Genomic DNA, 26,229 nt, shown 5'->3' with positions numbered 1-26,229 from the left:
TTTAAAAAAGAAGTAAAATGATCACCCAAGACTGTATTTTTTCGTGAAATGTGAAATGATGTCCACGAGATGTTGTTAAGCAAAAAGAGAAACATTTCAAATAGCAGATACGGCATCATCACATTTTTGGTTTAAAAAAATATGTACGTATTTTTATATGCAGAGGAAAAAGGATGGAAGTACACACACCAGAATATTAATGGTGTGGCTATTTCTGGATGGTAGGAGTTGAATAATTTCCATTGTCATCTTTATACTTTTTAGTAGTTTCTGACTTTATCATTTTTTTTACAACCCCCAAACATTACTTTTATGCTTACAAAAAAGCCAGTAAAGAAACCTTGGGAATCACCTACGATGCACTGAGCATTATTATACACCACACCTTGTAAAAAAGAGGTTGTACGTATCTTAATCAACACACAATCATAGGTAAGGTTGATGCTGTTGATAACAGGGAAGCTAGCCATCAGAGAGCGTGAGCGCCTTGCCTACAGACACACAGCTGCAATTCTAATGCCTTCCCTCTGACATGAAACCAGTGCTCTTTCCATTCAACCCCAGTGGCCTTTAGAGGACCCATAAGAAATACCCGATGTGGTTCCTGCTCCCTGGGAACTGAAGTGTCTTTGCTTTCCTGGTCGCTTGCCCCCATGCTCCAATCTGGAGCCCCCCACCTCTGCCCCTGGAACCAATTATAGAACAGCTTCGGCAAAAATGCACTCCCCCCTACCCCCCCCCCCCCAATCACAGGAAAAAAACTCAAACCCTGCCAGTTCGATCTTTTCTCCTAATGAGCCTTCCCAGCCTTCTTGCCTTTTTCGGATGGAAACAAGCTCTCCGCTGCCATCTTCTTCATATTCATCAGCTCTGTTTAGTGGCAGAGGAGAGGGGTGAACAGACATTGTACCCTTAATATCATAAAATCCACCTAGGGCTGGCAAGCTGGAGTTCTTAATCCTGGCTCCATCGCTAAGAATGTACAACCCAAAGAAGTCACTCTCTCTGTGTTTTCTCTGTCTCCAAAGTAAATAAAGGATAACGCATGAAAAAAAAAATCAGTTGGTGTTCAGAGGAAGAGGTGTAGGGGAGGGGGAGGCATCTCTACGTTGGGCTGAAAATTGCAAAGTTTTTGTTAATGCTGCAGGTGGCTAAAGCCTTGTCTCCTCCTCTCCCCATCAGCTCTCGGCCTGAGTTCCGTTGTCTCTGACCTTCTCTGTTAACCTCCAGGCACTGCCTCTCCCACCCCCTCCTTCAATTTCCCCCCCACGTTGATCTTTCTAAAGCAGAAATCCAGGTGAGTTGCCTCAGTTAAAACCCTTAAAGCTTCCCACTTTCTTTTGGAGAAAGGCCAGCTTCTCTGGTCTATGTGCCAACATCTCCATGCTCTTACATCATCCTTTTTCTCTAAACTTTCACCGGTTGGCTACCCTGGCTCCTCACCCAGTGCTTCATGTACAGTTCCACAAGGGGGACCCTGCTTCGTGCCTCAGGGCCTTTGCACATGTGGTCCCCTTTGTCTGGAATGCTCTTCCCTGGCTGGCATCCAGTGTTTCCCTTCAAGGTCCCTGGAAACCCTTCCTGCCCATGAGACTTGAGCTCCATGAGGGCAGAGCCTCAGTCATTCTCAATATGCAGCAGGGTCCCTGCACTGAGCTGGACACAGAAACGGGCCACGCAGGTGCAAAACCAAAGGCTTCTCCCTGCATCTCCAGGATGAGCAGAACTCCAAGAGCTGCATGATTCTCAGCTCCCAGCCTGGGCTTCACTGAATCTGCACTGACTGCCATCCCAGTGGAGAACAGGAAATTTTTAGTTTTCAGTATTCCACTTTAAAACACACATTTTAGCACCAGAATGCAGGTATATTATCTATAGCAGGTAGCCTCCTGCCTCCTGAGTCTCCTTGCAGAAAAGCCTGTCTAACCTTCCCAGCCATGGAAAACTACAGAGTTGGTGCTTATGGCAAAAACAGTGGCCGGGTAAACCACTGGGCCCAGGACAAACCCTGGCGCTGCCTCCCATGCCAACCACATCTGAATCGGGAACCCTTCTGTGATAGGACCAAAAAACAAAAGGGACTCAGCAGGGAAAGTGCCTGAGAGCTGGGCAGACCTCAGGCTGTAACTGGGGTCTATGTTTCTAAGCAACCACCCCCAAACTTGATGGGCCCCCTGCTATGTTCCCACCCTCCCAAGCATCTGGGGTTCTCTGAATAAATCTGCAGACATGGGCATGTGTTTCGTAAATGTTTGCTCATTGAGAACAGGGTCTTCAGGCAAGAGATTTTTTTCTTTTTTTCAGGGCAGCACTCATGGCATATAGAAGCTCCTGGGCTAGGGGTTGAGTTGGAACTGCAGCTGCCAGCCCATGCCACAGCTTGACAATGCCAGATCCTTAATTCACTGAGCGAGGCCAGGGATCCATTCCTATGGATGCCAGTTGGGTTATTAACCTGCTGAGCCACAACGGTAACTCCAGGAGAAATAATTATTAACCATTTACTACAGTTCCCCAAATAGTGTCAATGTCTCAGGACAGAAAAGCTATGCCGTCTGTCCTCTGCCGGCTTCCTGTTGTTTTTGCAATGAAGCCCCAATTCCTTCCGGGATGGCCCCTGCCTACGTCACCTCCTTCTGCTTTCCCTGCACACACCAGACAACTCCCTCACCCGCCCTAAGTTCCTTGGTGATCCACGCTTGTTCATACCTCCCTGGAGATGGGGTGCAGACTGGTCTAGGGCAGAGCCCCCTTCCGTGGCTGGCATCTCCTCAGGAGGGGACAGCCATAATGCCCCTTCAGCTCTGCCATTGCAACAAGCCCCTGGCCTCTTCCAGGTGGGAGGCAACGCCCTCCCCCTAGTGTCCCTCTGTCCTCTGTGTCCCACCCCCTGTGTGGGTCCCTACACCAGCCCTCAGGGGGGTCACGTGCAGCTAAGGTGATGGCACCTGTGCCTTCTGCTGGCGGTGCAGGCTTCTCCCCCTCGCCAGTCCCCTGGAAGGAGCCAGGGGAGGTGTGCCAAGCTCCCCCAAGGACGCCCTCCCCACTCTGTCCCTGCACTTGGCACCAGGCTCCTGCAGCTCAGCGAGCCTGCAGCTGGGGAACGAGGTGCCAGCCTCCTCTTCTTGGCAACGTCCTCCGTCTCGTCTCGTCTTAGGAGGATTCTCGTGGGGTCTCCTGTGCCTGGTTCTGGGGATGAGGGGAGGGCTGGAGAGGGAGTGGTATCCATTCGCCAGCACTGGCCACTCTCCCTCCCTCCCTCCTGTCATCTCCATTGTCTTGTAGACACAGGAAAGGGCAAGGGGCCCGGGGTTGGGGGTGGCCTCTGACAGCAGGGCCAATTCTGCCACCTCCAGGACGCCCCAGGGAAGGTGTCTGGCCTCAGCCTTCTGTGATCTCTTTAGGAAATGGGTTTCTCAGCATCTCTTTGGCCACAGCTGTGGGTCGTGGTACCCAATTCTGGGGCAACTGGGAAGTCCCCCTCCATGCCTCCTTGGTTGTTTATGGTAGCTCTTCCCTTTGGGAACACAGGAGAGGAGACCTGCAGCTTGATACGACTCATGCCTAGAAAAATGCCAGGCACATGGCCGGCCCTGGGGAACTATTTTCTTCTGAAAGAGTGGCTCGGATGGGAAGACAGTTGTGGCTGCAGTGACTTTGTGTTGAGAAGTGACGGGGGGTGGGGTGGGAGGGCCTGAGGTGGTTGACACTATGTGCCCGATGCCCTTCGTCTGTTTTCACTTCTCACCGTGACCTTGAGGGGCAGCCTAGCCATCACCTCCTCCTGCGCCCGGCCAAGCTGAGGACGACGCAGGAGAGGGCGGCGGCTGTGGGCCAGGCTCTGGCAGCCATGCTTCTGACTCCAGTCCGTCATTTTAAAAGTGGGACAGTTAGTAAGGATTAAATGAGCTAATGTGTGCAATGCGCTCAGCTCACGTAGAGGCTCTGCAGGTCGTGAACGGGAACCGGCGCATATTCCATCATCACTGCCATCACTGGGACAGACCCAGGCCCGTCTATCCCCAAAGCCAGCGCTCTGCACGGCATCCCCACTCCCACCAAGCAGGGGACTGAAGGAGGGTGAGGAGGGCACTGGGGCTGAGAGAAGCTGAGACCCCCTCCGGGTGAGGGTGACAGTCAGAGGCAGCCTTCGATGCCAGACCTGGGCCTGAAGCCCTGATGTAAGAGGCAATGAGGAGCCTCTATGGGTCCTTAATCAGGGGAGTGAAACGATGAAAGTGGTGTTTTAGGAAGATTAATCTGGCAGCAGAGACAAGACAAGCTCAGTGCAAAGAATTATGACGGCCGCCCAGCTGGCCCAGAGGCAGGTCATTAAAGGAAACTGGCCTGGTTCTTGGCTCCCTGGGTCCGCAGGGTTCCTGGCACCAGGGAGGGGCTGGGTCTTCATCAGGAAGAGGCACCAGGGCGGCTGCAGAGGGTGCTGTTTTGTCAGAGACAGTAGCCATGGCCAGGCACCTCTGGCATCTGGATGGCAGGACAGGCAGCGGAGCCAAATCTGTTAGAATAAGGAGGGAGCCATTGGTCCCCGGCCACGCGGCAAGTTCCAAGCCTGGCAGCCCAACTGCAGCAAATTGTGAGCAAATTCCAGTCCCATGGTGGGGTGTGTTCTCGGGCAGTGGGGGGGCGGGGAGGGAATGACCCTTCAGGGAGGGTGGGACACCTGCTGTCACAAATGCCAGCTCCCACCTCTGGCTCTGGGGCTGCCCTGGAAGCAGCAGCCAAAGTTAAAACGGCACCAGGGCTGCTCCGCACAAGAACAGAATGAGCTGCTACGTCTCCATTTTATCCTCATTTTATTTAAAGTTGTCACCATAGATTGGAAGCGCCCGGGCAATGCCATCTTCTCCCATCTTCAGAGGAGACGGAGCCCACGGCCAGGTGCCCAACAGTGCTGGCCTGTCTCGGGGAACAGTCCAGCCAGCCCCTCACACTAGAGCCTGGAAAACCTCCAGCTTCTCCTGGTACAGGTGGTGGAACTGCTTGGCCAGAGAGTGGAAGGGGGCTTCGTAGTTTATCATCTCCTTCTGGAGAGACAAGTTGAAGAAGTTTGTTGGTCAGTTTTAGGATTGTCACAGAGCTGGCATCCTTCACTCGTCCCTCCCGCTGGGCTCCGACCTCCACCTCACTTCTCCTACACTTGGGGCAGCCACTGCCATTACGCCCCTTTTACAAGAAGGAAACAGACACCGAGAGGTTTTTTTTTTTTTTTTGGTCTTTTTGCCATTTCTTGGGCCGCTCCTGCGGCATATGGAGGTTCCCAGGCTAGGGGTCCAATTGGAGCTGTAGCCACCGGCCTACGCCAGAGCCACAGCAACGCGGGATCCGAGCCGCGTCTGCAACCTACACCACAGCTCACGGCAACGCCGGATCATTAACCCACTGAGCAAGGGCAGGGACCGAACCCGCAACCTCATGCTTCCTAGTCGGATTCGTTAACCACTGCGCCACGACGGGAACTCCAAGACACCGAGAGATTAAGGTCACTTGCCGAAAGCCACACACTTGTCAGCGGTGGAGCTGGGTCTGAACCTGGATCTGTTCCTACAGAGTCTGTACTTTTAGCCACTGTCAATATATGGGTGACAAGATGGTAAAATGAGACTCTTTCTCACTTGGTTTTGATGGAGGCCCCCAAGTCAAAGCAAAATGAATGGCAATGACCTCTATGGCCCGAGGGAGGGAGGGTCAGATAGGAGGGGCCCCCTCACCTGGAGGGCGGGAGTGCTGTGGGATTTCCTCCCCCCGCAGGAAGGGGGTGCTTCTCCCCACCCTGAGGTCAGTGGGAGGGTCCCAAGAGAAAGTCTGCAGCCCAAGGACTTGGGCCAGTGCTGGAGCCAGGCCTGTGAAGATTAAGGTGAGACGGGCTGGCTGTTTGGATGGCTGAGCCGGGAGAGGGCAGGCCGGGGACAACCTGCATGGCTTCCTTTCAGAAGGGGCCTCAGCAATGCTTCCTGGACCCTAGTGGGCCCAGGGGGATCCCCACCTGAAGCTGTCTTTTTTTTTTTTTTTTTTTTTTTTTTTTTTGTAGGGCTGCATCCAAGGCATATGGAAGTTCCCAGGCTAGGGTCAAATCGGAGCTGCAGCTGCAGGCCTACACCGCAGCCACAGCAACACAGGATCTGAGCTGTGTCTGCGACCTACTCTGCAGCTCACAGCAATGCTGGATCCTTAACCCTCTGAGCGGGGCCAGGGATCAAACCTGCATCCTCATGGATACTAGTCGGGTTCATTACCGCTGAGCCACAGGAGGAACTCCCTGGAGCTGTCTTAAAGGGACTCTGTGGGGACAGCCTCCAGGAGGGTGATGGGTCCCCACAACAATGGGCAACCAGGAACCAAGGTTGCAGGATGGGTGAGGAGGTCTATTAGCCTGAGGAGGTGTCCCCTGTGAGGGGGCATTTGCAGGAGAGAGAACGCCCCGAGGGGGACAGGTAGGGCAGCCACAAAGTGCTCACAGAGCACCAGCCTCAGACACCAGGCAAGTCCAGATGGGCCACGGAGGGTCCCAACAGGTGAGCTGGGGAGGAAGCATAGGTCCAGAAATATAGACGCGGCCGCCTGGCCTTGCTTCCTACAGCAGGCTTGGGGGCAGCACTGACTGCGAATTAAGAATTTTGATAACGGAGTTCCGTTGTGGCGCGGCAGTTAACGAATCTGACTAGGAACCATGAGGTTGCGAGTTCGATCCCTGTCCTTGCTCAGTAGGTTAAGGATCCAGTGTTGCCGTGAGCTGTGGTGTAGGTCACAGACGCAGCTCAGATCCCGCGTTGCTGTGGCTCTGGCATAGGCCGGTGACTACAGCTCCGATTCGACTCCTAGCTTGGGAACCTCCATATGCCACGGGAAGCAACCTCAGAAAAGACAAAAAAAAATTTTTTTTTTGATAGGCACTCAGGACTGGGCATTTTAATAACTGAAATAACGAATAATTTTATGACTAAAGTTGCCCAAAGGATTTTTTAAAAATTATTATTATCTGAGAGAGATCAGAAAAGTTTTGGAACTTGCCCTAGATTTTCTCCATTGGGTGGGAAGCACCAGCCCTTCAGCGTGAGCATGACAGGCTCTGCGGGAAAGAACACGGCAGCCTCTCAGCTTAACAGCTATCGTCTCTCACGCTCCGTGTGTGCGCCCATGTGTATTTCAAATTTTTTAAAAAGAAGGAAGTTGGCAGAAGAAAGCACCCTCTACTTTCAAGACAGGAGCTCAAACGACGAAGGCACAGGAACTTGTTTTCAAATCTGGGGCACCTGGCCAAAGTGCAGCCCGAGAAGCGACAATGACACATCCCCAACGAAATGGAAGGATTTCTTTTCTTTCCTCTTTCCTTTCCTTTCCCTTCCTTCCTCCCTCCCTTCCTTCCTCCCCCCCCCCTCTTCTTTCTCCGCACTCACTGCATGTGGAGGTTCCCAGGCTAGGGGTTGAATCAGAGCTACAGCTGCCAGCCTACAGCACAGCCACAGCGACGCCAAATCTGAACCATGTCCGAGACTTACATCACAGCTCACGGCAACGCCGGGTCCTTAACCCACCGAGTGAGGCCAGGGATCGAACCTGAGTCTTCATGGATACTAGTTGGGTTCATTACCACTGAGCCACAGTGGGAGCTCTGTGGAAGGATTTCTAAACAAAGAATGGAAGGAAGTCATCAAGCTTGGTGCCTTAGTTTTACAGACAGCAGCCCGGGGCCCAGGCAGTGCAGGGGCCCAGCTGGTTTACGCAGAACCTAGCCTAGAATTCAGATTCCCCAACGGGAGAAAAGCAGCCTTTCCACCCTGCCAGCCGGGGTGACGGAGACCCGCCAAGGAAACCAGTGCCCGTGGAGAAAGTTACCTGGACTTCCTAGCAAGGGACGTTCCACAGTAGAAGACAAGAGCCACCAAGAGCAGAACCAGAGGGGGCGGTGCTGAGGGGCAAGGGACAGCTTGTGGCCCAGACAAGCATCTAGCTAAGCTCATGACTGCGAAGGACCAGAAAGCTGTCACTTTCCAGTGGGACATAAGAGGAAGAACTCAGTTATACCCGCAGGGCGTCCCTAGTCGTGCAGAGCACACGGTCCTAGGCAAATCAATGTCAAAGAGGAAAACGTTACATTAGTTGCAAGTACAGTGAAATGTTGAATGGGAAGAAAACGAGGCCCATAAAGCACACACACAAGGATTTGCAAATGAATATGAAAGCTCTTGAAACCTAGATCTTGGGAGAATGCAACATAAAAAGTAAGGAGGAATTCAGCGGAGGCAAGCCTCTTCATAACATGAAGTGCTCCTGAAATAGAAGACATAAGTGGAACCATTTTCCAAATGCATCAAGAGAGCTTGCCAATGACGGGACTCCTTTTGCTCGATGACTAATCATAATCTCGCTGACATGGTTTGGACACCGATAGAGCAGCTCTGCTTCGCGTGGAGAATCCTTAGCGCAGGCTCAGACTGGTGCTCAATCTGGCCTAGAATTCTGCCCTGGAGACCCCCTAAGTAGGCTCTGCGGGAGGCCAGAGCCCCTCCGAGAAGGTTATCAAGCTGGACAGGCCTGTGTTCTAGTTCTGGTTCTACTGCCGGTTAGCTGGGCAACCAGGGGAAGCTACACAATCTTTCTGAGTCTATTTGTCATCAGGAAAGGGAAGGCAGTGGCCGTCTTGTCGGGCTATCAGAAGCTTGAATAGATAACGTTTGAAAAACACCTGGCGCATATTAGGTGCTCAACAAACACTAGTTCCCTTCTCCTCACCTTCCTGCAAAGGCAGCCATCCATGTGGTCTTTTCTTTCTTTCATTTTCTTTTTGGTTTTTGTTGCACCTGCAGCACACGGAGGTTCCCAGGCCAGGGAATGAACCCGAGCCACAGCAGTGACAACTGTGGATCCTTAATCACTAGGCCACCAGGGAACTCCTGTATGGTTCTTTCTTGAGCTTGGTTTTATTTAATAATGTCCAACTTCTTACAGTAATAAACAACATATTTAAAAATTGTAATTTCTGTTTAAAGAAAGGCTTTTGAATTTTTTGGCATGAAAATGCCAAATATTGCGGGGTGTTAGAAAGTCAAAGAGGAAGCACAAATGACCTTGAATAGCCAAAGCAATCCTGAGAAAGAAGAAGAAAGTAGGAGGCATCAAATTTCCTGATTTCAAACCCTATTGCAAAGCGACAGTAATCAAAACAGTATGGTACAGCCATAAAAACAGACACAACCAAAGGAACAGAATTGAGAGCCCAGAAATAACCCTCTCTATATATGGTCAACTAATATTTTACAGGGGAGCCAAGACTAGTCAATGGGGAAAAGACAGCCTCTTCCATAAACGGTGTTGGATACTGGATATTCATTTACAAAAGAATGAAACTGGATCTCTATCCTACGCTGTTCACAAAAATTAACCCAAAATGGATTATGACACTGTAAGACTCCGAGAAGAAAAGAATTGGGAAAAAGATCCCTGATGCTGGATTTGGCAATGATTTTGTGACTATGACACCAAAAGCACAGGCAGTAAGAGCACAAATCAATAAGTGGGACTCCATCAAACTAAAGAGCTCTGCACAGCAAAGGAAGCCATCGATAGATGAAAGGCAGCCAACGAAACAGGAGAGAAGAGCTGCAAACCACACATCCGATGAGGAGTTAACATCCAAAACATATAAGGAATTCATACAATTCAACGGCAAAAACACAAATAATCTGATTTTAAAATGGGCTGGAGTGCCCATTGTGGCTCAGTGGATTATGAATCTGACTAGTATCATGAGGCTGCAGGTTCGATCCCTGGCCTTGCTCAGTGGGTTAAGGATCCGGTGTTGCTGTTGCGGCTGGGATGGGATCCCTCATTGCTGTGGCCAGCAGCTGCAGCTCCAATTCGATCCCTAGCCTGGGAACTTCCACATGCCACAGGTGTGGCGCTAAAAAGGAAACAAAAAATAAAATAAAAAATAAAACCAGAAATGGGCCATCAGGGGAATGCAAGTCATAATCGCAATGAGCTATCACCTCAAAGCTGTCAGGATGGCTATCATCAAGAAAGACAAGAAATGACAAGGGTTGGCAAGAACGTGGAGAAAAGGGAACCCTCCTTGCCCTGTTGGTGGGAACGTTAACTGGTGCAGCCACTACGGAAAATAGTATGGAGATGCCGCAAAAATTAAAAATAAAACTACTACGTGATCCAGCAATCCCACTTCTAAGCATATAATCAAAGGAAGTGAAATCACTATCTTGGAGAGAGCCCTACATCACCATGTTCACGGCCAAGGTAATAGTCAAGGGATGGAAATAACCTGACGAATGAATGGATAAAGAAAACGTGGTTGAAATGGACAGAACACTGTAAATCAACTATAACGGGAAAAATAAAAATCGTTAAAAAAAAAACAAAACCAAAAATGTGATGCACACACAGAGGAATACTATTCAGCCACAAAAAGGAAGGAAATCCTGCCACTTGTGACAACATGCGTGAGCGTTGAGGACATTACGTTAAGAGAAAGAAACCATATGAGAAAGACAAATACTGTATCTTCTCACTTACATGTGGAATCTAACAAAAAAAAAAAAACAAACAAACTCAGAAACAGAGTAGACTGGGAGTTGCCAGGGGCACAAGGGGTGGGGGTGGGAGAAACGGATGAAGGTGGTCAAAGGGTACAAACTTTCAGTTTTAAAATGAATACACTCTGAGGATGAAATTATAAAGAAAACAGAAAGTCAAATGACCATGTAGGTACCTCCTTTAGGTCCTCAGGACAATTGCTGCTGCATTTGGTAAGACGAGAGGAGGGGATGGGCTTGGTGTCAAGACTTGGCTGAGTCTCCAACAGCATTTGGTTCTCTCTCTCTCTTTTTTTCTTTTGGTCTTTTTTTTTTTTTTTTTTTTTAGGGTCACATCTGCAGCATATGGGAGTTCTTAGACTAGGGGTTGAATTGGAGCTATAGCTGCCGGCCACAGCCACAGCCACAGCCACTCAGGATCCAAGCTGCGACTGTGACCTACACCACAGCTCAGGGCAACGCCAGATCCTGAACCGGCTGAGCGGGGACAGGGATCGAACCCCTGTCTTCATGGATACTAGTCGGGTTCATTTCTGCTCAGCCACAACAGGAACTCCCGCATTTGGCTATATTTCCTTTTTAATTACAGCTTTCTTAACTGAGCTGCCAGTGGTGCTTCTGTTACCGCCAACTCAGGGGGGACTAGTTAACTTGCACAGTTAATACCAAGCACTTAACTGCAGCCTCCTCAACCATAATTTATACCCTCCTCTTTCAACAGTCTAGCAGGGAACACCTGACCAGAGTTTAAACCTGCAGCCCCTTGGCCTCTGGTGATGAAATGTGAAGGGTGGGTGTTCATTTTTGAGTTCCGCTGAGCTCAAAATATTGGACGAGGAGGCGATTTAACAAGTGCGAACGGAGGCGGAGGGAATGCAATTGTTTGCTGTGGGTGGTACAGCGAACTGCTCTGTGTCAAAGATGGGAAACCCTCTCTGAGAGCAAAAGCTCGCTAACTGGAACTTCATTAACTTAGCAGTTGTGATTATTGGACCAGAGGCGAGACTGACATTTATCTTGGTCCAATCTAGGAATGCAAGGATTTAGTAAGTCATAATAGTACAAAGATTACTAAGGGGAATATTTTTGCTTATAAAAAGCTAACATTTACTGAGTGTTTACTATGCCCCAGGCTTTGTGCTAAGTGTTTTTATATTCACCATCTGACTCAATTCTCCTATTTATTACTCAAAGAGGGATATATTTTACTATCCCCATTTCATAGGTGAGGAGCTTGAGGCACCAACGGGTTAAGTAACAGGGCAAGGGGCCCACAGCTAGTTCTGCTCATCACCATCAGAGGTCGGACCCCTGCCTCTGCTCACTACATTCTCCTTAGGGAAGCTCGCTGCTTTGGGGGGAGTGAAGTTCACGTCCAAACAGCCACTGAACAGCAGCAATTGTCAAGTGCTGTATGCGCAGCAAGAGTGCCTGTAGCTTAAGTCGAGTCTGAGTAGAAAACGGCTTCCAGGCTATTGCTCAACTAGCCCGTTGACTCTCTGGGTGGGTCAAAGCATCAGGCCAGAGGCCACAAGGCCAAGAGTGAGGTCCAAGTCACCTCCAGGGACGGGTCAGGCTAAGCCAGGCATGGCAATGAGCCAGCTATGGCAAGGCTCCCCCATCACCCGGGCAAGAGACAGTGCAGCCAGCACCTTGGCCCCTGCTGGCTCTGAGATGGATGTTTCTGGGCGGCGTCTGCAAGGGGGAGTTTTCACTTGACTCCTTTCCATAGTGACACATGAGCACGTCTGATGGGTGCAGTTGGGTCATGTACCTGCACTCTGGCTGCGGGGAGGCTGGGACCTCAACACTCCCCACCTAGGAGGGGGCTTCACATGATACCGTCAACATGCCACAATCATGACATCGTGCTGGGACAAATCTCTCTGACTGTCGCCCTTAATGAGGGACCCTGCTGACCACGCTGGAGGAGACTCTGCAGCCTGGAGCTGCAGCACTGAGGGGAACCGGAAGGCAGGGATCCTGGTTTTGCCTCCACCCTTTATGAGTCACATGCCCTTGGGCCAGTCCCTTCACCCCAACACAAAGTGGGGACTGTGGGGTCCAGCTCCTGGATCATGGGACTGATTCTGAGGGTCTATGAAATAATGTCCCATCCACACCGGAACCCACCATGCCTCCTGCACACGTCAAGCGCGGCTGTCATCGAATGCAACACACGCTCGTATTTCTTCCTAATTGAGATACAGCTTTTCCCAGGGCTGGCTGGCTGGCTTTACTGTCACATGTGAGTGACTCTTGCTATATTGAGACAAGATCTTGGGCTAAGAATGTAAACATCAGCTCCAAATCAGGCTCTGCATATGGTGGAATAACAACTCGATGCATGTGAGGTCATGTGAAAAACCGCTTCCAGCAGAGGCCCACTCCAGACTTGGCTGCGGCGCAGGTGGGGACACTTACCACGGATGTTTCAAAACATTCCAGGCCCTGGCTCAGCGCCCACGCCCGGGCCTGAGCCGACGCCACCGCTCGCCTGCCGGCCAGGTCTGTCTTGTTCCCCACCAGCACACCTACTCAAAAGAAACAGACCAGAGCATTGCACTTGACCGTGGCAGCCTGGGAGGACAGCTGGAGAGAGAAAAGAGCAGGCAACCCGATTCCGAGGGGTGTAAAACGCCAGCTGAGACAGGCTGCCTGATCTGAGGTGCCCGGTGTGGTCCCCCAGGGCCGGGATGGGGGTGGGGTGGGGTGGGGCGCTGTGCTTTTTCATGCACAGCTTCGCTCGGCCGCTTTCCTAGACCCTGTGGGTACCTGTCCGCCTCGTCTCCCTAAGGCTGCCAGCGCTGCAAAGGCGAGGACCAAACTGATGCGCGCGTTGGCGGTAATTCCCAGCACATGGAGCAAACTTGAAAAACGGTCATTAATACTAATCTGAGGGCTGGGCTCAGAGTCAGGGATTCAGAGGTAATTTCGTTCTGTTCCCCCGCTGCATCCGCTGCAGCTAATTTTTGAGGCTGTCTCTGGAGATCACTTTCCCTGGTCTGTAATGAGAATTTGTTGATCTCACATAGGGATGAAAAACAAACTGACTGAAAGCGTTCAGAGGTGACGGCGGGACTTGTATGTTTGCCGGTGCCCCCCACACAGGAGAAGATGAGAACTGCCTCCCTGGGGTTGGCTTTCCGGAAATAATAACTCATATTCACGTCGCGGCACCTTCTCCCTGAGCACCCTGTCGCTCCACAACCCTGCTGGGGGTGGGTGGGGGGGTTTATCATCAGGCCCATTTTACAGACTCATGGAGGCTGGACAGTGAGGTTTCTGTGGTTGCAAAGAGGCAGATCCAGTCCAGACCATCACACTCAAAGCCCAGGGCATCCCCTTTTTTTTTTGCACCCGTGGCCACCTCTGCAGTGACCTTGTGCTTTCTCTCTCTCTTTTTTCTTTCTTTTTAGGGCTGTACCCACGGCATATGGAAGTTTCCAGGCTAGGGGTCCAATCGGAGCTGCAGCAGCCAGCCTGCGTCACAGCCACAGCAACGCGGGATCTGAGCCACATCTGCGACCTACACCACAGCTCAGGGCAAATTTGGATCCTTAAACCCACTGAGCAAGGCCAGGGATTCAATACCTATCCTCCTGGATACTAGTCAGGTTTGTTTCTGCTGAGCCACAATGGGAACTCCCGTGAGCTTGCACGCTTGAACTTGAAGGACAGCGCTGCTGCTGGAAACTGATGCCTGTAGCTCGTACCTGGCAGGTTGATCCCTGGAATCTGCGACCGAGCCTTCTCCAGCCACTTGCTGCAGTTGGTGAAGGACTGTTCATTGGTCACATCGTAGACGAGACACAGGACACTGGGACTCTCCCACTGTGCGAGGGGGACAGGATGGGCGCACGTCACTGACAGCGCGAGTGACTTGGGGGCTGGGAGGAAACGCGGCCTTCCGAGGGAAGGGGCACGTGGGTGGAGGGAAATGAAAAATTCTAAAGGGGATGTGAGTCAGAAAACTGAGCCTCATCTGCGGAAGAAGACAATTCACCCACAGGAATGAATGGGAGGGCTGGGCGCCGTGGCGGGAAAGGCCTGGGTGCGGTGACAGTGACAGTGAGGGCAAGGGCTTGTGCTGTGCCAGGCTCACTGCGGGGCGTTTTCTGTGCGTCATTGTGAAATCTCCCAACTTTGTGGGGCTGGTCTGAAGACCCCTACTGTGTAGCTGAAAAAACTGAGTTCAGAGAAGGCAGCTGATGAGCCAGGTCAGATAGGCTTTCAGTACCCAGGTGGGTGGGGCTTTTCTCTACCCAGAAATGCTCTATCTGCCCTGGTTCCATTAACTCATTATTCCACTCACTCTTCTCGAGGGCCCGGTATAATGCAAGCCGATACGCTTTTGTGCTGTGCAGGCCTGAAAAAGCATCCTTTCTTTCATTAGCCAGTCACTGGAAGCTGTTGTGCTTCCATCTTCTTAATCAGGGCTGGCTTTGCAAACTGCAAAAGGCACTTTCTCTTGCTCCTGCAGTGTGTCAGTGCGCCTAATCCAAACCCGGCCGACAACTGGATAGGGCTCACTGTCCCAGTCGAGAACTAAGGCTGTGCTCTCTGGGGCTGTCACCTTCATGGGATGCTGAGAGTTTGGGGACATCCTGCTGTCTGGCATGGGGTGGGGGGGCCACTGGACAGCCCTGCTCAGGCTGTGATGCTCATGCTGATGCGTGGACCCCCTGGCCAGGCCCTGGTCTCTGGGGAGCCCCATCCTGCACAATTAGAGCCTGGTTTATTTCTGGGGTGTTGTCACCTCCCAGGGTGTGAGGGAGAATCCTCATCCCTCCAGCCATCCTTGTAAGGTCAGCTCAGAATTGGCTCTAGAGGCCTCACCCCCAGCCCCCAAGGCTACAACGGCTCCTGGAGGCGCCCAGGACTGGAGGAGCTTAGACCAAGTGGATGCTGCCTTCGCTCCACAGACTCACTCAGGAATTCTAGCTAGAGCCACCCCTGTGTACACAGGCGAGAGACCTCCTACCTCCAGGCCTCAGTGAGGGGACCCAGGACAGGCCTAGGATGGAGCCAGGAGTCCAGGCTGGAATGGGGAGGGTGTGAGCTGATGGGCAGATAGTGTGTGGCCCTGACTTGCCCTGATGCATCTTTCCCTCTGCTGGGCACATGGCAGGCCCATGGTGAACACCGAGAACTGATGCATGAGGCCAACCCTGTGTGAAGTGACCATCATTAGATCTGTTTCTCGTAGACCCCAAAAAGGGGGCAGCAAACAGTTCCTATTAAAATGGAGCTGTTCTTGGGAAGGCAGGGCTCTGGAGATCGCCAACCTTCTAATTAGCTCACTGGCCCAGATTAGTGGAACTGTTACCTTGGAAGGGACAGCAAGCTGGATCCTAAGAGGATGGCGGGATGGGCTGGACCAGCCTGCGGTGGCCGCAGGAGACTGTCCCAGAGCCAGCCCAGGTGGGACCAGGAGGGTGGGCTGGGCAGGCGAGCCCCACTATGGGGCCTCCAGGGCGCCCCCTAGAGGTGAAGGAGGGCTGAAAGAACACCAGCCAGGAGGCGGGTGGCCTCAGAGTGGGGGCTGCAAGGACAGAGCCTCAGAGCTGGGGGGAGGGGTCAATCACGAATGACGTGCTTGAGCCGTGCCCACCTGCCAAGGTGACACACGTGGCCTGTAGGGCAGTGAAATTTCTACAAGAGCATGGTAAGGGGCAAAGCTTGGGAGGGAGGTGGTGGTTGGGAAAAAGACTGAATGCTACTTGCCAATTTATCCAGCATTTCCGAAAACAGCTCCTTGCCGGCCGAGTCAAGAATGAAGAGTTCCTGGAATCAGAAAGGCCGGTCCCAAGAAAGTCTACTCGTAGGGAAAGCCCAGGCTGCAAGTCCCCGGAAGGTCTCTCTGCTCACCTGCATGGCAATACACGCATGCGCACATGGACGTGCGTGCATCTCTGGCCCCAGGCATGAGGAAGATGATGGGGAAAGGCACAAGTTCAAGTACAGCCATTTCCCACACCAACTGGCTCTTTCCGGCCGCCGTCTTACCTCTCCTAACCCCGAGTGCAAAAATACCAGGAACAAGCTGACTCCCCACCTGGCAGAACAGAATGCTAAACAGGCTGACAAGTGCTCCGGTTTCCAGAAGGTCATCCTGCACTTTGTTAACCAAATTGATTTTCAAATCTTAAAACAATCCTTGTTAAAGGAGGTCACCAAGGAGGCCTGGGGACAGCATTTAAAGTAGGACAGCCTGGCATCGTTCTGGACGGCCGAGGTGTGCTTCTGATGGAGGGTGCAGGGGGGCCCTTCCCGCCTGAGTCCCAGCCTTTGCCCGCCCAGGTGAGAGCCCCTCCCCAGTGCTGCCCTTCGGGGAAGTCCCCCCGCATTTCCCCGCTGAAGTTTCTCCAGGAAATGTGTGTCACTCCGACGCCAGTACAGGCTGTGTGGATGTCAGTGCCACCCTCTGACATGCATATTGGTTACCTGTGCATTCGCCTCATCACTTCTCACCAGACCCGGGGTACTCAGAAATTGTTTTTTGCTCATGGACGTCTTTAAGAATCTTGCGATTCTTTTTTTTTTTTCTTTCTTTCTTTCTTTCTTTTTTTTTTTTTTTTTTTTGCTTTTTAGGGCTGCACCTGCAGCATATGGAAGTTTCCAGGCTAGGGGTCAAATCGGAGCTACAGCTGCCAGCCTAAGCCACAGCCATAGCAACGCCAGATCTGAGCTGCATCTGCGACCTATACCACAGACACAGCAACACGGGACCCTTAACCCACTGAGCAAGGCCAGGGATTGAACCTGCATCCTCATGGATACTAGTTGGGTTCATAAATCACTGAGCCACAGCGGGAACTCCTGAATCTCGACATTCTTAAAGCTTGTCTCCCTGAAAGCACGTGCAAATGTAACAGCTTACAATTCTCTTTTGAGAATGGAGCCTTCCCCTAGAAGGGGACTTGGGAAATAAGAACCTTGGTATTTGGTAAGTTCTGGAAGGGCAAGGTCCAGGGCCCAGTCTTCCTCACTTCCTCTTCGGCCCTTCCCTAGAAAGCTTCCCACGTCCCTGCCTACCTCCTGTTCCCAAATGCAGACTGGTCTAGGCTGGGTCCTGGCACCGCCTCTCTCCTGGGGAGGAAGACAAGGACCACAGAGCCCGTGGCCTCATGGGGGCAGCACTGAGCTCCCTTGGGGGGAGGGCACCACTCACCACACTGTCTGCTGTGTCCGGGACTGGCACTGTCTTCACCACCAGATCCACCCCTGTTGTCTGCAGAGGAAGAAGGAGAACACGCACGTCAGGGGCCCCTGCGGGGCACATTGAGAGACAGGACGAACCCCGAACCCTGGGAGGCGTATCCCTGGCTCAAGTGTCTGTGTTCTGGACTCACTGCTGGTGCAAAAAATCAGAGATGACCTAGCCTCATCTGACCCCCCATCCCCACCCCAGACCCTCAAGCGAGCTGTCTGCAGTGGCCAGCCCACCCCCAGCTGGTATGCTCCATTCACCACCACCCCCAGCCTGTGGCTGTGGCCATGCAGCCAGACCCCTGAGGGCTTCTTAAGGAAAAGTAGCAAGTCACTCCCTAAGGGTTATCTGCTCACCTGTCTTCCAGCCTCCCCCAGGCCTACACCCCCCCACCACTCACCAGGGTGTAGTTTTTCTGGAATTGGGCTCCGTCGCTGCGGAAGATCTGTGCCAGGGCGGTTTTGCCCACAGCTGGGTCTCCTGTTGAGGTCAGAGTAGAAGAAAAAAAGCCACTTTCAACCCAATTAGACTTGAGACTCTCCCACACCAGTCTAGAAACCGAAAACTTCCAGGAATTATCAGGAGAAATGTGCTTGACTCTCACGAGAACTTGCTCTGGGTCGCTGGCAGAGCAATGGGTCCGTGAGATGGCTCTTCCAAACCCACGAAGGCCAGTCTCATCCCTTCCAGGCTAATCCCTCCATCTACAAAAGCCGCTCCAGAAGGGAACAGAAGCTGGAGGAGGGCTTCTGAGCACTGGACATAAAACTGACTCTCTGCCACTGAAACACACCCTGTGTGGAAAAGCTGTCACTTTCAAGCTTGAACTTACTTGGAAATCTAGAAGGTAAGAGGTGCGATCAGCCCCAGACTCACAGGTTCACCTGCCGAACAGAACCACTTTGAGTTGAGTTTCCATGCTTAGAATCCTGCAGTTTTTTTTTTTTTTTTTTTTTGAGGGGGGTGACAGTTGGGTGGGTTTTTGCATTTATGAGAAACGTCATCTGCCGTATCTGCCACCTGAAACCCGTTTCCAAGTGACATAGTCCACCCTCCACCCCGTGGTGCCCATTAGGACTTCAGTGGACCCGTCTTCCCCAGGGCCCCTCTTTCAAGTCCTTTTGCAATAATCATTGGTTCCTTGAAGCCTGTCTTTTACCTATGGGTCCGTCTCCTTGGCTTTCCTTTGTTAGGGTGAAGTTAGCCCCATAAATGGGCAAACCTTTGAAACTCAAGGTTTATGTCACGGTTCCAAGTCTGAGACCTGGACCTTTCACGGGACGGTCAGGGGCGATTTATTCCAGAGTTCCTCCTGGGTCCCCAAGGTTGCTGGGGGTCCTCCATGCGCATTCCTGATTCCCCGGTGCCCTCCCCGCGTCCCCACTGATGGCTCTGCTTGGCCTCCTTTGATGCCACGCTGCTTTCCTTTGCAAGATCTCTTCCCTCTTGAGAGTCTTACATGCATTCGCCCTCTGTCACTCGGCACCCGGCAGGACACCTGACTTCTCATTTCTCACCCCCTTGATCTGCAGCAAAGTCACCAGCGTGCTCGCCTCCTTCCGACTTGCGTCCTTCACCTTCCTCCCCCTTTTAACAGGCGGCTTCAATGTGCCTCTTCACTGGACTTCTTGAGAGCCTGCTGCTCTGTTCACTTTTCAGGGTTGACTTTTCTCACCTATAATTTTCTCTTGTGAGATAATTATTTGACTATGCGTGGCATTTCATTCTGTGTTAACTCCTCCGGCTCTGAGTGAGCTGCTCAGATCTTGCTTTTCTAGCTGCCATCACTTCTTAGAGGGAAACCATGGACCCATTCGTACCATCTCATTCGCTCCTTCCCAGCCCCGCCCTGCTCCCGGAACAGTCATTAACCTCATTTGACAGATGAAGATACTGAGGCTCGGAGAAGCTGGATAACCTGATCCCAGTATCATGTTCTTGTAGCCACGCCCCACCCCTCTCCTAGGGCTCAGGAACCCTTCTGATCCACTTTTAACACAGCCCCCGAGGGCCTTCTTCCCTACAGCCTTGGGGGTCATGAGGGCGCAGTGACCACAGGCAGGGCCATCGCCGGGTACCCATCCATCTCAGAGCAAACAGAATGCACCACTTTCCTTCTCGCTCAATGACTGCATCCACCCTCCTGTCTTCCCTTCAATTTTGCTTCTGTTGTGAGCCACACGGGAAGTCCCAATTTTGCTTCTGAATCCAGTTGGAAATTGGCTCTTCCTGCTTGTGAAATTCCCCACAGATTTGTTCTGGTTAATTTCATAAAAACCTTGCTTCCGACTGTCAGTCAGAGTCACCCACTCTTCCGGAAAACCTCCTGTGTCGGCTGAGGAAGGAGCTGGGCCAGTGCAAGAAGGGGAGGCGATTGATAAACACATTTGCAGAGATGACAAGTGCAAATTCAAACAGCACCAGCTGAGAAACAGGGCGTCTGAAGGAGAGAAGCGGACGAGGGGTTTCATCAGCGGGGCAGACTTCCCCAGAGGAGGCTGAGCCTAGGGGTGACCGCAGGAGGGGCACCGCTTGACAGAGAGGGTGCCATCCACAAAGGCACGATGCATGGTCACCTGTGACCTCATAATCGCCAAGTCCCATGGTTTTTCCTCAGCTCTCATGCTCCTTGATGGCTCTGAAGGATGAGTCAGCTTGAAGCAGCGTCCCCCTCCTTCTGCAGCCCTCTGGCCCCAGGACCCGGTGACCCTGCACTGGCCTGGTCCTCTCGCTGCTCTGCCTACTCCTGCCTCCCCAAGGCGGACACTCCTGTGGGCCCGTCCTGGGTCCTCTGCTCCCATCTACTCTGCCCCATTTACTCTTGTTACCTTTGTGGTCACTTTTCACGCCAGCACCCTTCTCCCAAGCATTGTGTCTCCAACAAAGCTTGGGAGAAGTTTCCACTGGATGTTTCCACTGGAATCGGCCTTTGCCCTATCTCAGTGTGTCTACAGCCAGGCTGGGTCCTGAGCCGTCTCGCCCACCTGTCCCACGTGTTCTGTTGGCGATGTCACCACTCACTCTCGCTGTCCCCAGACTCCGCCCAGTCACCTCTGATGGCTCCTCCCCTTCTCCCCATGTTGGGCCCGCCTCCTTGTCACTCCTTCCCTCCCTCCTGTGTCTCCAGCCCTCACGGCCTTTGTGGTCACTGCAGGTGCTGCCCTAGTTCCCTTGAACTAGGCTCCCGTCTCAGCCCCAAACCCAGCTGTCCATGCTCTGCCCTGTGATGCTGGGTCTGGGACTCTGAACACACAAATTTCTCCTTCGCCAGGGGCTTCCTGTCAGGCTCGGCCAAGGTGAGTCGTAGGGCAAGACCGGAGGGCTGGAGGGGGCAAGGGACTCCCTCCTTCCCCTTCGCTTGCTGTTTCTCTTGGCATTCTCCTAGCCATGGCCTTCACCCCAGCAGGAGAGGTTAGTTGCTGCCTCCAGATGTGCTTTGAGTTTTCACACTTCCGGATGACCTCAGCCCGCCCCCTCAGACATCGGTGTCAGCTCAGCATCCAGGGCCCTTCTGAGCTTCGTGGTTCCCATAACCTGCTCTCTTCTGTCCGTTGCCCCGGCCCTGGGGGGAACCTCCTTTCTGCAGTCACCCTCTGTGCTGCTTGATGGTCCCCTTTCCTTTCCAGTCCTCCAGCACCTGTTAAATGAACACCCCGCACTGAGCGCTCACTGTCCAGATGCCCAGTGTGGTTCCTGCTTCTTTGCCTGGACCCTGCCTTACGTAGCACCGAATGCTAGGAGTACTCGTACTAGGAGTGGTCCCAAGACATTGACCCTCAGGAGGGTCTGGAATTGGTTTGGGGGTGTCTTGCCGTAAACACAGGGCTGAGCTCCTGGCCAGTGTCCTAGAGACCTGTGGCCTGAGGTAGCATCACGCTGGGAACCATGTGGCTGGGCAGTGCCCCCTCCTCAGAGGTCTGGATCTCAGCTCAGGGCGGGGGTGGGGGGAGTGGGGTGGAGTGGGGGGTGGAGGTTCTTCTTTAAGCTTCCGAAAACCCTGACCTCCACCTACCACTTCTGTGTCATTTCTCTGTTGTCGTCTGGCATGTTCAGTTCTCTGACACCTGCTGAACCAATTCCATGCATTATAATCTCTCTGTTGAAACGCCTGATGTATTTTCCTTTTTCTTGACTGGGTCTCGACTGAAAACACTTCCCAACTGGCCCTCTCTCCTTTTAGTTTGTCTCCCTGCTCTCGCCCACCCTGAACTTGACATCTACAGATAGACCTTCATAAAACAGTGCCTCCCTGTCATGCTCACACAGAGCTGGTCAAGGATTCGCTGTCCTCCCCATCTTGCAACTCGGTCTCCGGTGATCCCTTATGCAAAATCCAGGCTCTCTACTCCTATTCTCTTGATCCCTGAGAATTCCTCGAAGATATAACCTCTTCCAGGTCTCCCCTAACCCAAACCCTAGTCCTGCCCATGCTCTGCCAGGCAAAGCTCAAAGAATGTCCTTCCTGCACAGCCTCTGAAGGTCCTCTCTCGCTCCTTCATCTTTAACTGTGCGGTTCCTGTGGCTCAGTGTGGGCAGCATGAGATGGCATCAGAGAAGCCCTCCAGGGAGACCCGATCATCATCCCCACATATGGCAACAGGCAATTCATCACGACTCCGCAGGGCACAGACTCCGGCTCCATGGCTTATCAGCTGTGTGACCCTGGGTCAGCCATTTCTCTGGGCCTCAGCTGCCACATCCACAAAATGGGGATAATAGCACTGATTGCATAGACTTGTTCTGGGTTTTTTTTTTTTTTTCATGGCCACAACCTCGGCATATGGACACTCAGGGGCCAGGGGTTGAATCTGAGCTGCAGTGGCCGGCCTGCACCACATCTGGGTGGATCTTTTAACCCACTGTGCCAGGCCGGGGATCGAACCCATGCCTCCGCAGTGACCCAAGCTGCTGCCGGTGGATTCTTGACTCACTGCGCCACAGTGGGAACTCCTGTTATGAGGATTTAATGAGTTAACGTGGGCAGCGCCTGATACATATGAAGCGATATTTAAGTGATTCTGAGGCACATAAAATATAGATAAATGTTAAGTGTTGATTCTTTCTTCGCCTGAACCAGAGCAATTAGCAGTGGGGCCTTGAGGTATCTGTCTGGGATCTGGCACACAAAGGGCATCTGATCTGTGTTTTCTGTGTAACGAGGGACTACGCGCAACTCAGCGCTTCCGGTTCGTCCTCGTACTCCCAGTGCACCTTGCGTCACGACGCATGCATTGTAGGTACTCAAAACATACGTGGACTGAAAAACCACTTGAATTGCCAGGTCTCTCAGTGACTAGTTATTTGAGAGAAAAAAAGGCAGAGTGACTCTATTTACACGGTAGGCTAGTGAGGGGCGCGTTGGTGGAAGGGGGTGAACGAATATTTGATGGGTGGTGGAGGTGGGGCTGTGCAGAGTGAATCCCTACGCTGAGGTCTTTCGGTCCCTGGAAACTTCCAAGAGGAGGTAAGAGGCCTCGAAAGGAAGCGGCTGGCGAAGTGAAAATGAACTCCGACTAGGAACCATGAGGTTGAGGGTTCGATCCCTGGCCTCGCTCAGTGGATTAAGGATCCTGTGTTGCCGTGAGCTCTGGTGTAGGTCGGCAGCTACAGGTCTGATTAGACCCCTAGCCTAGGAACCTCCATATGCTGCGGGTGCGGCCCTAAAAGGACAAAAGACAAAAAAAAAAAAGGAAGTGGCAGACTGAGGGCTGGGGTGGAGCTCAGCAATGACATCTCAAGGCAGTGGGTGAAATCAGGTAAAACAAGTTCCCGACGGTGTGGATGTGAAGAAGGGCAAGGGGTCTAGAATCAAGGCCGGACGACAGAATCGTATGGGGCTACGAACAAAGCTCTGGAAATCAGATCACCTGGGTCTCGCTCTGAGCTCAGTCACATCCAGCTGTGTGACCCAGGGCAAGGGCCCTACCTCTCTGGGCCTCAACTGCCCCGTCTGTAGGTGAGGATGACCATCATCCTGACCCCATAGGGTTGTGGAGATGAGCTGTGGTGGTGATGAGGGTTCAGCACAGCGCTGGTGCATAGAGGGTGCTCAGTAAGTTAACCGCGAGATGGAAGTTGAATTAAAAAAGAAGAGAAAGAATAGAAAGAGAAGCCCACTGTAAATCCACTATAATAAACATAAAATAACATATGTTCCCGTTGTGGCTCAGCGGAAGTGAATCTGACTACTAGCATCCATGAGGACACAAGTTCCAACTCCAGCCTCGCGCAGCCTCGCTAAGGATCCGGCATTGCCGTGAGCTACTGTGTAGGTTGCAGACACGGCTCCGATCTGGTGCTGCTGTGGCTGTGGCATGGGCCAGTGGCTACAGCTCCGATTTGACCCCTAGCCTGGGAACCTCCATATGCCACAGTGTGACCCTAAAAAGATTAAAAAAAAAAAAAAAAAATTAAGAGAAGCTCATTTTTTGTTCTTTTTAGGGCCACACCCTCGGCATATGGAAGTTCCCAGGGCAGGGTCGAATCAGAGCTGTAGCTGCTGGCCTATGTCACAGCCACAACAATGCCAGATCCTTAACCCACTGAGCAAGGCCAGGAATCAAACCCACAGCCTCATGGATACTAGTCGGGTCCGCTTCTGCTGAGCCACAATGGGATCTCAGAGAAGCCCATTTAAAAAAAAAAAAATCTAACTTCAGAAAAAACATTCGCACCTTATCAATGAGGAAACTGAGGCTCAGAGAAGTACTTTTGTTCAAGAGGACACAGCCAATCAGAGGAACAGCAGAATTATTCCTATTACACAATACTGCCCCTCCTGGCGCTTTGGCAACTAGAGACTGCTTTTGAGAACCATTCATTTTCATTTGCTCCAGAATGATCTGAGTGATTGTTGTCAGTCATCCTCCGGTGTGACCCTTTTATTTCCAAATTGGAAAAGTCACTTAAAAAAATATCATCCCTTTCAGTCTGGAATAAAGACTGAAAAAGGAATCTTTTTCTTCGATATACGTTCTTACTGCTTCATTCCTGAGCTGGTCAGGAAAAGCTGGAAAGGTCACAGGTTTCCAAAGTCACACAAGTGAAGGATTTTGAAGGTTGGCAAATCTGGGGGTTGACATCCCACCTATGACCTTCCTTTGCTAGGGGTGACCTTGGGCCACAGTAAGGTCAGACGAGCACAGCACTTAACCCAGTGTGCTGCCTCCTGGGAGAGGATGAAATGAAATACACCTGCCTGACATGCAGTAAGGACTCAGGAAAGTACATATATGCTCCTTGGTCGCAGGTCCATAATCATGGCAAATGTTTTCGAAATGAGCAGAAATACTACAAATGCGCATGTCACATTTTCATTCATTCTACCAATATTTAGTGAGTACCTACTATGTTCCAGATATTGTTCTGTGTGCTTGGGATGTATCAGTCAGGAAAACAGAGATTCTCACGTTTGGGAGAGTCCTTTATGTCCTCCTTGCTCGTGGGGCAGCACAGTAACTCTGGGTCTTAAAGACAACACACATAACTTTTGCAGACTCTGCTCAACTGTACATGACTACCTCCTATCCCCGTTTTGAGAGGAATGGGTTCAGGAAAAAAAAAAATCTCATAAGACCATCACGTCACTGATGCCTAACTTCGGGGTACAGGACATGGTTTAGTTGAAGCACTTGGGGTGAGCTTAGCCTTATTTTTTTTAGCGAGTCTACTCCTTCTGAGCACAGCTCAAATTAGTGACAGTGGTCTCAGAGTATGACAGGGAGTGCGGAAAAGCAACTGGAGCTACAAATGTGCTGTGGAAGATAATTCGTCTACGCCTAATGGAATTTACTCTATCAGTAATTGCATTAACTCGCCTTTGGAAGAGAGAAAGGGAAAGAGAGTAGCCAATTTACATGAACAAAAACTCTTGATAACTCTCTGGCCTCCGTCGACTGTATTCATCCGCAAGTTTTCAGACTCACCTGCCAGGATGCATTTCGCTGCCAGCTTCACCATGGTAACCAATCACCTCCGCGGACCAGACAGCGGAAGAGAGGCTGCTGGAGGCGTTGGGGGGCCCTGCCTGGGAAGGGGAGTGGGGAAGGCTGGCGCTGAAGGGTCCTGTGGCGGCGGTGGGGACAACGACCCTCTGGGCAGCCCGCGGGCAGTTCTCGGGCACTAGGGTCGCGGCAGGGCGCGGAGGATCGCCAGATGGGGCCAAGTTCAAGGTCTCAGAGAGTAACCTGGAAGATGCCAGCGAGGCGATTCGGATCCCGTCCCAGGCACAGCTCCAGTTAGTGGGAAGCAGGAATAGTGATCCAGCAACCTTCCCGCCCCCAGAACCGCAACAGATGGGCTTCTCGGGCAACCATGCCCCGCCTGCCCCGCCTTCTCTATTTCCTCCTCCTCCTCCTTGCTGGTTGTGGATTGGCTGCCACCAAAAGCTCCCACACCCGAAAGCTCCCGAAGACCAGTGGGAAGGAGGGGCGGGGATAACAGCCCTTTCTC

The 26,229-nt window shown here is 52.1% G+C and overlaps 1 protein-coding gene across 10 annotated transcripts; it reads right to left on the bottom strand.

Annotated features, from left to right (window-relative positions):
- IFT27 (intraflagellar transport 27) lies at window positions 1–26,121 on the bottom strand. 10 transcript variants are annotated; one of them, XM_084955445.1, is made up of 9 exons: window positions 25,704–26,121; window positions 18,611–18,662; window positions 18,179–18,258; window positions 17,740–17,799; window positions 16,293–16,352; window positions 14,282–14,399; window positions 12,990–13,099; window positions 4,348–4,516; window positions 1–870 (listed from the first exon to the last, which is right to left on the bottom strand). In XM_084955445.1, exons 5-9 carry the CDS (start codon window positions 16,305–16,307, stop codon window positions 791–793), a joined length of 492 nt encoding a protein of 163 aa, XP_084811571.1. In that variant the 5' UTR covers window positions 16,308–16,352; window positions 17,740–17,799; window positions 18,179–18,258; window positions 18,611–18,662; window positions 25,704–26,121; the 3' UTR covers window positions 1–790. The 10 variants fall into 10 exon arrangements, with proteins under 10 accessions (XP_084811571.1, XP_084811569.1, XP_084811570.1 ...); XM_084955450.1 differs by lacking the exons at window positions 1–870; window positions 4,348–4,516 and adding exons at window positions 4,798–5,045; window positions 18,938–21,415 and having other exon boundaries at window positions 16,293–16,436; XM_084955449.1 differs by lacking the exons at window positions 1–870; window positions 4,348–4,516 and adding exons at window positions 4,798–5,045; window positions 18,938–21,415.
- Between the last annotated feature and the right edge of the window lie 108 nt (window positions 26,122–26,229).

Source organism: Sus scrofa, chromosome 5 (assembly GCF_054392235.1).
Source record: "Sus scrofa isolate SSC_HxYL_T2T_F1_AM1 chromosome 5, Sscrofa_HxYL_maternal_Yorkshire_Landrace_v2.0, whole genome shotgun sequence".
Classification (NCBI taxonomy): Eukaryota; Metazoa; Chordata; class Mammalia; order Artiodactyla; family Suidae; genus Sus; species Sus scrofa.
This window is presented reverse-complemented; position numbering and strand designations above follow the sequence as displayed.